This window comes from Etheostoma cragini, chromosome 2 (genome assembly GCF_013103735.1).
Source record: "Etheostoma cragini isolate CJK2018 chromosome 2, CSU_Ecrag_1.0, whole genome shotgun sequence".
NCBI classification, from domain to species: Eukaryota; Metazoa; Chordata; class Actinopteri; order Perciformes; family Percidae; genus Etheostoma; species Etheostoma cragini.
In genome coordinates this window covers 27,157,248-27,168,400 of record NC_048408.1, presented here as the reverse complement: position 1 = coordinate 27,168,400, position 11,153 = coordinate 27,157,248, and the positions used below count along the sequence as shown (strand labels likewise).

The window sequence follows — 11,153 nt, the reverse complement described above, 5'->3', positions numbered from 1 at the left end:
GCCTACTGATTTTTGTATTGTTTTATTACATTTATAGCGGCGTTGATGTCAAACCCTAGAGACTTTCAAACATCAACATGTTATTTATTAATATGTATTTGTGTCTAAATGACATAAACATCTTTTCCTATTCAATTTTCCCTGGAATTGCTTCCAACACGCTCACGTGTCGTGAAAAATAGGCGTTGGGTTTATTTCTAGCATGCTTGCGTTTTTGTGCGTGAGACGTGCATGTTAAGCAGGCAGCGCTAACCCGTAAACGTGGGAGGCGAAATGAAACAGACATGCCACGCAGCTGAAACGCTCGCGAGATGCATCCAGGATGTAGCTGTTCTTAGACTGCCCTCAGACTGTTCCATCAGGTCACTACGGTTCACTCTACTGCAAAGGTTAAATTGTCAATTTCCACCTGAATCACTATAGCTGCACATATATCTGAATGACTACTGTTAGAGGCTGAGGGATGTGGAGCTCTAAAACAAAAAGAAGCATGTCTGAACACAAAACATCCTGCAGGGAGCATTTTCCATTAGTTTCCCCCAATTCAGTTACACAACTCTACTCTGTCTTCTCCCAAATTTGCCAATATCCGTACCGGAGTAGAAATAAAGCTCATCCACAGAAGTTCCGGTAGTACATGTCATTTAGCTGACGCTTTTATCCAAAGCGACTTATAATTGCTATATATAAGAGGTTGCAAGCCTCCGGAGCAACTATGGGTTAAGTGTCTTGCTCAGGGACACATTGCTTGGTGTATGAACCCAGGTCTCCCACACCAAAGGCATGAGACATCCACAGTGCCATCACCACCCTATACTTAATTCACCTGTGAGCTTGTAGCAGAGACGCAGAAAGTGACTGCAGAAGCAAGAATGACAAAGAGAGATGGAATTAGAGACACTAAATCAAATTTAGTTTCTTATTCTGACTTTCTGAGATTGTCCAGAGGAAGACATTTCCCTTAGACCTGAATGGATGGCTTGCCTATGTTCCCTCTCTCTCGATTTGTTCTGCCTCTTTGTCTATAGTTGGTATAAATTATTACCAGGTCCACCGGGAGCTGATGTGATGTCTGCTTAATGGAAAAATAGGAAGTGCAGAAAAGATAACATTTGTTTCAATCACGTTTTTTCTTCCTGTCACAGGAATCATGTACTGAATGCCAGTTGGCTTCATCCCTGGAGAGAAAATGCTGTTCCTTATTTATGGGAAATAAACACAAATCAAAGCTGTTACATAGACACGCTCCATATATGCCCAAAGGCAAACAAACAGTGATGCACATCATACTATATTTGCTGTACTCCTTCTCCCGCCTTTATAGCCCTCTTAAACACTATCTATGACTATCACTATCTACGCTTTCCATGTTTCAACTACCCACCTTAATGTCTTTCCATCAATACACCTTTCTTACTCTTTACTGTATCTCGCCATCCTTCCATTGGTCACCTTCTCACTGTCTCTCACTGTCCTCTTATCGGTATCTGCTAGTTCCCCGATTCTTTTTCTTCTTCCTCTATCTCTGCTTCAAATCAATTTCAACCAGTCAGTCTATCTCTGGCTGTTCCACGCACACATCCTTACTCTTATCACTCTGCGGTGCCACTACTGTGTTTGAGGAGTTTGAGCGTAAGGTGTAAGTCACACATTGACCTGACTGAAATTGTTGCTCTATAAAGCGGAACTATGCAGTTTTTGCTGGTTTAATTTACTTTAACTGAACAACTTCTGAGTAATTGGATTGGTCGTATGACTCTTTTCGATTTGAATGGTGGCCGTCTCGCTCACCCTTCACCTCAAAAAAACACCCTTGCAACTTTCACATTGCATGGTATCTCGTCTCGCGACATGACAAATTGCTTCACGGCACTGCACACATACGCCTATTCAGGAACCGGATAACAAGGTAGTGATGGAGTTTTTACCGAGTTTTTCACACTATTGTCATGGCTGAGCTGGCAAAAAGAAAGAGAAACTTAGAAAAGCATTGTTGGATACGGCAGACTGACCGAGCGAAGATTCAGACACAAGTAAACATAGGAGCTGCCAGAGCGCTAAAGAGAAACCTGTGAGCAACAAGCGAGAAAACAACCAAGAAATGGCCAAAACTGCATAGCGCCCCTTTAAGAAGCTTGACACTCAGTTTCTGCTGAGACGTGGGGCAGCAAATGGAGTGTACAGCTTGCACTGTAATCTATATTCCTGTCATTTCACATGGCTACAATTTGTGTGTGTGTTTGTTTGTGTACACACTGTGTGATATAATGCACAAACATAGTCAGACATAATTTTGAGTAGAGCGAACCGTCTTAAAAAACCTCCCTCAGGGCTTTGTGGACTACATCTCATCTCATTCATCTGCACTACGTTTACTCCTGTTTTTTTCCACCACTGTTAACATGTGTCCAACAATTTTGATCCTCCCTAAATGTTTATGCAATAAGAAGAGAAGCACACCTTACACAAATGTGTCTGGGGCAGAATGTGTCAGACCTGCATCAGAATAAACAACAGGCGCAAAAGTAAAAGTACTCAGGCCCTTGATGTCTGATCCAGGCTGCCATGCACCACCTGAGACTGTTTTGAACTTGTCGCGTTAGGGGAAAACTCCAAAAGCTAGAGTATTTTGTTGACTGTTGTTCATTGACCAGTGGAAACTTGTGAGAGAAATGATAGAGCTTCCTAAATGTTTTCTTCATAGCCTAAAAATACCAGAATGTTGAATGATTAAATGACGACAGATTAAGACACTAAAAAGCACTTTGTGGGGATGATCCACAAACTTGGACGCATCATTCCCACCGTATTAAAAGGATATGGGCTGGAGACCATGCGGATGCACCAGCTACGAGGACACGTTGTCTGCTTGAGGCAGAAGAAGACCACAGGAGCCAGCTCAGGGTAGGGCACAACCAACACACTGGTATCACTGCTGCCGTCCTCATTATCTTCTTCATCATCCCCCTCACACACCACCATCCCCTCCTCCTCCTCCTCCTCCTCCTTCTCAATCCTCTCTTCGTGAATAATCCCTTCCTCTATTTCCTCCTCTTTCTCCTCCTTTTTCTTGGGACATGGGAGGCGGTGCGGGGAGGGCCTGCGGGGGGAGGAGGAAGTGACGACATCATTGCTATTGCCCCTGGCTATGGCTGCTGCTGCTACCTTGGAGATTGTTGCCGCTGACGGTGTTGTTGCAACGCTGGGGCCCTCCTCCTCCTCGCTCGTCATGTCAACGCAACGGTCTGCGATGAGAGACACAGAAGAAAGAGAGAGAGAGAGAGGACAATGTAAGGACAATTCAATTTACAAACCACTTGTTAGTGAGTGCCAAAAGTCACAGCTCTGCTGACTAAATCATTATTTATTGTGACAGCTGACCTTTAAAGATCAACATACTATACACACACAGGTTAATGACAGGACCTGTGCGGATTCATTGGCACTAAAATGAGTGATCACAGAGAAGGTTGTCTAAACTTGGTGATCAGCAAAACTGCTGCTTACGGTACCGAGTGACAGCCCATTACACCTCATCGTTCTGTCATCACTATACTGTGTTGGAATGCAGCCAAATTCACAATATAGTTGTTCTCATTTACAGATTTTGTTGTCAGACAACAGAACAAGCACGTCATAAGTTATTTAATCATGTCTGATAATACCTGTCATTCCGAGGCTGCTGCGATGCCGTGATGAAATCTTTATTTTATAACCGTCTGACAAAATCAGCTTTTAATACAGGTCATTGACAACAGCTCCGCCGTGCATTTTGAATGATCACAGCGAAGGTTTGAGGCGACAGAAAAAAAGTTCCTAACTTTACTTCCTCACCGGGCTGGCTCACGTCATCGTTTTTCAAAAGCTCGGTTTTTCTCTTATTATTCTCATTCAAGATGTATCTAATAAAACTGGTTTAGAAACACTCAGTTTTTGGGTGCGAAAAAGGCGTTTTTTGTCTGAAAGGAAGGCTGAAATGTAGAGAATAAGACGCATTTCCAAGTTTAACCAGCTTAGTGTGGACTTGCTCTAAAGTTTCTTTGGTATAAACTTGATCTAGTGCATTTAAACAAATAATCACCAGAAACGCTGGCTTAATTTTTTTTGGGTAATAAACCATCCAATCTCGATTGTTTGACTTGATTGCACTACACTTAAAGACGATTTAACAAGGCACCCAGATAAAGTGATGTTGGAAATATAATTTTTAGAGTCCGATCTCTGAAAAAAACAACATACAGAGGTTGAGAGGTCGAAGCACAACAGAGGACGTGAAAGAGAAAAGGCAGAAAAACTGCTGAGAGGTTGGGGGGAGAAAAAATGAAGTAATAAGGAAAGAGTATTGCGGGAAGAGAATTCAGTGGTTTAGTCAGAGGCTTAGTGTTGAGAGGAATCAATACTGTGGAGTTAGAGAGAATAGAAAGGAGCAGCCCTCACGATATGACTGAGTGGCACCTGCCCATGGATTTCCAATGAATGAGCCTGAGCGCACAATTCCCAATAAAAGCTATTGAAAGCTTAAGTCCACTTCAGGCATAGACAAGCCTTATACAAGCCTTCAGAGGTCCTCAAAGTAAGCCTCGTTCATTTGAATTGGAATATGTGTTGGCGTTTAGGTTACTTGTATGACTACAAAGGAATGGAAGGTGAACTTGTGTTTATTACACGGGCAATATGGAATCATTTGTGTGAGTGGCCAAGGATGTGCAGCATCTGTGACAAAGCTTGGAGTTACATCTTTGCATCAGAAGGAAGAAAGCCAGCTAATTAGAGCAGAGACACAAGGGAAATATGTTGTCAGGAGGAATACAGAATCCTTACAATGAAAAGATAAGGACTGTTTTCATCCACAGGGAAATTGTTGTGCTGATGTAAGACAATTTTCCTCTGCGTTGCAGTGCAAAGTAGAACGAGGGTGCGGATGTAAAATATAAATAAAAAGGTATAAAAAGTATAAAAAGTAGGTTGTTGTTTGGACAGAGCTGCCCAGACTGTTAAAAGAAAATCCTAAAGCTAACACTGAAAGGAGTTCTTAATGCAAGAAATCTCAGCATCTGGCAGAGTAATCAACAAGTCAAATGTTATGTGACGTAACATAACCTGGTTGTTGCAGCAGCAAAGTAATATGATTCCTACAAGCGAAAAAAACAATTAACACAACTAGGAAACAAAAACAAGCAATGGGTGGAGCATAAAAGACAACAAATAAATATATACAAAAACCAAATGTTAACAGTTTTATGTAACCATACAGTATGTTGCAGACAATTGAAAGTAAAACTGTAAATCAACAACGCCGCTGCAAATAATGGGCCGAGATTTATATCCTGCACATAGCGGTAAACAAGAACTAGTGATTGGCGCCTGTTGCATTCAAAAATTGTGCATATTATTTTTATATATATGTCAAACTAATCATTAAAGTTATTTGTCAGTAAAATGTCACTAAAGGAAGTGAGGAACCTCTGTAGGGAAAACACAAACTATATTCACATTGTAAGGATTTCATTAGACATCTTATTTTGTTAAGTTTAGTCTTGTAATGTCTGTCATATAGTCAATCAGACAAATGTAATCAGACTATGAAGTTTTACTTCGGGGTCCAGATCTTTAACACAACATAAGTTTGTCTGGCGATCATACAATTTCACCATTGAGACGCAATCCTATGCTCCCCGAGGGTGAGGTCTGGATTCTTCTCCACTGCAGTGATAACAAGTCACAAGTTATATTATTATATAATATAGTATAGCTATAATGTGAAAATGCATGAAAAGTCCCATGGCATGAAAATGTCACTGTTTGTGGTTTTTTAACATTAGTGTGAGTTCCCCCGGCCTGTCTACGGTCCCCCATTGGCTAGAAATGGTGATAGGTGTGAACCGAGCCCTGGGTGTGAAAGCTCAGATGGGCCGATCTGAAATCAGGTCATAATGAGCAGGGGAACCTCCCAAATGAGCAAAGTGACAATTGGTCGAGGACACACCCCCAGCCTCCACCTTGCCCCCCCCCTCCTCAAAAGCTATAGACTCAGAAATGGCACATACTAAGGAAAGCTCATTGTGGGATTGGCTCTGGTGGCTGTAATTCTGCACCAAGGCTGAATTCTGAAGAAATCCTTTTCATAATGTTGTCAGATACTTAGAATATTAACCTGTCATTGGCAAAACAAGCACTTCAGACAAGGTAAATAAAAGCTTGACAATCGCCTCAACTTGCAGCTAGTTTCACTGCTGCCGACTGCAGCGTCCTTGGTAAATACTGGACCAATGTCAAAGATTGTTGTTCCCATCAGTCACTTAGTGACAAAAACAAAGGAAAAAACTGGTAGTTACCCTTTAAAGAGCATTAAATGTCAGACATGAATGTTTTCTCAAGAATCATTCAACAACATGATGCTTAGTTTCACAGCCCTGCTTCAAGACTAAGCAACTGCAGGTATGGGTTTATCTGCCAATGCAAGGCTGTGGACAGAAGGTGGTATGGTATTTGTGTTTTCTTTATTTTCAGAATAGGGCCTTAGGCATACTGCCCAAAAATGTTCCCAAACAACCCAAATGATGCGAGATGTAGCCAAACAGAGGTAGTATGCCCACGGGCTGCAAATCAAGTGTCTTTGCAGGATAATGTACAAAGTAAGATGTTGAAGTGATCAAAACAGGGAAGTGGTGGAAAACAAATACAAAGAAAGTGAATCTGGGCAGCCTTTTGTTATTAAAACATCCTTTTTTTCCCGATTAAAAATGCAAAGTAGAGGAGTCAGTGACACACTGTTACTCATTAGGGCCGGTGGGACAGGCTAGCTGCTGTTTGCTGTCTGCAGCAAGACATTACTTTGGCTTCACTGCTGTGTTTGCAGCTGTGAGTGGTCCTACAGCATGAGCGAGTAAAGTACTTTGAATCGTGAATTTGTCCAAAAGCCTCAAAACTTCTGTGCCTTTGTTTGGGAGTTAATAAGTTGAACCACCTATTATACACAGAGGGACTTTAACAAGTGATTGCTCTGTGCATTTTGAGTCTCTGCACCATCAAACTAAATAATGAAGTCGTTTGCTGCCCTGTTTTACACTGGTTCTCTGCCTATCTCTGCTTATTCCGTGCACATTGGCGGGTGCACACAGTGTGACACAATGGCCTCCATGTACCTGAAGGTGATACTAAACATGTCACAGAACATAAACAGCCAATGAGACACAATCAGACGAGGATGAGTCATTTTAGCTGTTCACCTTCACGGTTGTTTTAAATGGACTTATGATGGATTTTACAGGCAAGCTAAGCAATGAAAAAAAGGAAAGCAATGAAATGCGATTTCAAAATCATTTCAAGCATCTCCAGTATTTCTCAAGCACCATCAGATTAAAATTATTTATATCTGGGAAAAACAGAAAGAAAAATTCAATAGGATGTTTCACCCAGGCGATAATCCTGTAGTAAGTTACGCAGAGTAAGAAGGAAAAAAAAAAAAAAATTAAGAGGGATTCACTTTTACATCCAATATTGTCACACGTGTATGTGCCGTAGTATCAGAGGTGCTTGAATTAATTAAATTGTAATTAGGGTTTGGCAGCATTTCGGCTCAGTATTAGTGTTTAGTATTCAGTTTCTGAATGTTGTAGGCACAAGCCAACAGTCTGGTGCCATCTGAGCTTTCCGTCATAATTGTTAATTATTCACGGTAATACTGCATATCGTGTTAAACAAGGGAGGAGGCTTGACGGTATAAAAATGTGGATGCCCCCAAACTCTAATTGCAAAATCCGGTAACAGAAAAATATACACTGTACTTTGGAGGAGCAGTGAACCCACAGCACAAGAAACCTAGCGGTCAGTCAAAAGTGAATTATCAATTTCCCCTATCATTAACCCTGAGGTGAGGTTAACTAGAGACGTAATGAATGATGGCCGTGTCTCCTATTAATCCGTCAGAGATATAATAACGCAGGGTATAATGTGATAATTATGATATCAGCCTTGGAAACGTAAAAAAACATGGTCTAAGAAGAAGTTAAATGCTACTCTGGTAGAACAGGGTTTCAGTAGTTAGAGGAACAGGAGGAACAATATCCCTTTTCATTATCATAGAATCACATATTCTTTATGTATTACCTGGTTTATTCAAAGCAAATGTCAACAGATTCCAAGAAGTCAAAGGGCTATGGCAAAATTATGTAATTATTAAAGGATACAGAGGAAGAGAAAACACATGTCAACATTACTGTCACTGCCATTGACCTAAAAAATGAATAAATATACTAGAAGAATATTAGGGTCTACGTGCAGATCCGCCACTTTGTTTAATCTGAACTAATGATCCATGTTACTGAATCACACTGTTGAATAAGAGCCATAATTTCCCAAGGAAAACAGGCAGCAGCTGTTAAACAAGTAAATTACACCTTATTGCAAAGGTGGGACAAAATCATTGTTTTTCAAGTCACAGGAGCCAGCTCATATATATCACACACACACACAAACACACACACACACACACAAACACACACACAGAAAGAGAAGTTTGTAAATTATTTATTTTAAAATAAAAGTGTAGATTAAGTTTTCCTTCACCTGGTTTTGATTTATTGTATTTTGATCACCAATCAGGCTAATGCATAAGAGGCACACGCACACACACACACAAACACAGAGTTTACTAGCAATGCTCAGGATGATTTAGTTTTTTAGTAATTTGCTTAGTGTGTTTGCATTCCATTGACATATTCAATATTTCATAGTATAAATATATATGAAGGCTAAAGCAAGGCAATACTTCTGCCCAAAGGAAATCATTAGTTGTTTACAAAATGTACACTCAAGACCCATGTGAATCCTAAAAAGCTTAGTGCCAATGTGCATACATGCTGACTTCATTTCAGGCAATTTTCTATACAACATATTTGTGTGTGTGTGTGTGTTCTGGCCTGGCTGAAGCATATCATTGTTTGAGTTTTTTTACATATTTAATTTCTAACGTTTTAACTCAAATGCACTGATGTATTCTAACCACCAAATCCATCCACTGCAGTCGGTGTGGTTCTATTACTGAGAAAGTTGATTTGAACAGTAGAACACTACAAATATTTTGAGGTGGTTTGGGTTATTACTTTTGAATTTATTTCTTGCCCTGTTTCTGTGGATCTTCAACTCAAAAGAAAAGCATGTGCTACACCCGGTGCTGCTGAAATTCAACTCCTCCTGGTCGGATGCAACTTCTATTAACCCAGCAGGAACAAACATTCACCTCGTACTGTAGCATTTCCATTTGGTGTGAAAAGCTGATGTCCACTGCTGAACACCTTACAGCACCCTGACTCAATGGGCTCGAGAAGATGAGAGACATACACACAGCAAAGAGATGATGGAAAAATCACAGAATGTGCAAGTGAGGACTTGGCACAGACACACATAGCACATGCATGTATGTATGTGTAGAGTCCGTTGTATAGTTATTAGCATCTATTAAGGGTGGGAATCGCCAGACGCCTCCCGATACAATATCATCACAATACTTTTGCCAGAATTTAACAAGACAATGTATTGAAATTAGGTCTATAACACTTATAACATACTTGTCTTAATTGTCACAGAGAGAGGAAATTATATTGGTAATCTCAAGTATTTCTGAGGCAACTCGTTGTAAAACAAAAATTTGGAATTGTTACAGCTCTAAAAGAAATGGCAAGAGATAACCACACACTAACACATCTACACAGACACTGTAGCCAGCAGTTAGACCTACAGTGTCAGAAGCTAAGCGCTAGTTAACTTGGTCTAGTCATGATGTGTTTTGATGTGACACAGATACTCATTAGCAAGCTCCAGACCGTGCTGACGGCTTAATGGGCCGCGGCTCACTTAGACACATACAGAGACTCATCAAGAACAAACTCAGGGACCCTGTTACACATACATGGGTAGACAGATGAGCATTAACACGTTGAGAAAGGCCCACAAACGCTCATTAAGACTGTACCTCATACCCCCACTGCTTAGACAAGCACGATCCAACTACAGGCACCGAAAAGCAAACATGGATGGCTCTTAATGATGGTGGCTATCTCAGATGAAAGGCTTTACCAGGCCCAGTAGAGCCCAGTGTTGTTCCCACTATCCCCCATTGACATTTCCTTCCAGCTAACACATCAGCTCATCGACGTTCCCGTAGAGAAACAAACACTAACAATCAATCGCTTATCCCCCATTCACACCAAAACTTCACAGTACTTTTTGTTTTTTTTTGCCACTGAAGAAGGAGCAGAGCAAGGGAGCAGCACTGACAGTTAATGTGCATTTAGACAGGGAAACAGCGTCCGGCGATTTTGCCGCAGGGTGTTGAGGCGGTGTGGGAGTATCACTTATGGCTCATTTGTGTGATGTCCTGTTGTGTGATGTCCTGTGCAATAATGCACAAGTAGACTTTATATTTCACAATTACTGTCAGATTGTTTAGGGCGTCAGGCGTTCCCAACCGCACTTGCACACAGTTGTATTTCACTGAGAGAGAGAGAGAAAGAAATGAGAAAAATCCAAATGTGCTTTGCTTTGTTTTTACCTTTATCGTAGCCCAGGGGTCAGCAACCTCAAGCCTGTACGCCACCATTTGCACATTAGCAATAAGTGTGCATGATATTTTTGGAAATGTTCCTATCTGCATGCAAAATGACCTCTTTCACAGTCAGCTTCATGCAAGATCATAGCCTGCTATTCACGGTAGTGCGATAGACTTTTTCAATATCGGCAAAGATGAGCTAATCCTTAGATTGCTTAGATAACAGGCGCTCAATGTTGATATGGCAAAATGAATAACAAGACGATCTAAAATGACACTTCATATAAAAAGGCTGCCGATCCCTGCAGTAGTCTATATCGACTACGTTCCACTTCCGGGATTGCTGTATTGCCACAAGTAATTTCTGCCGTCTGTCACAGTTTTTTTGGCCGATGTTCCTTACCCTACGCTTTCTTTGTGTTGAAATTCTGGTAAATCTGGTGGATTTATGGGGACTATGGTTAGCTACTCCTGAGATCTCTGTTTTAAAGCTTTCTTGTGGCAGCGGCAGAGACAGAGATGTTTTCAGTTTACTGTTGGGACTCTGTATAGTGTTTTCATGTCCTGTGTAGTTAACAGAAGCGAGACTAATGCTGCAAATTGC

General features: G+C 41.0%; 1 protein-coding gene across 2 annotated transcripts in view; it reads right to left on the bottom strand.

Moving 5' to 3' along the window:
- Positions 1 to 11,153, bottom strand: part of LOC117952270 (voltage-dependent T-type calcium channel subunit alpha-1I-like) — a 237,219-nt gene that overhangs the window by 172,185 nt on the left and 53,881 nt on the right. For both annotated transcript variants that reach the window (XM_034884421.1, XM_034884426.1), the window contains one exon: positions 2,822 to 3,245. In XM_034884421.1, the coding sequence (XP_034740312.1) occupies positions 2,822 to 3,245 (424 nt within the window). The remainder of the gene's footprint in view (positions 1 to 2,821; positions 3,246 to 11,153) is intronic.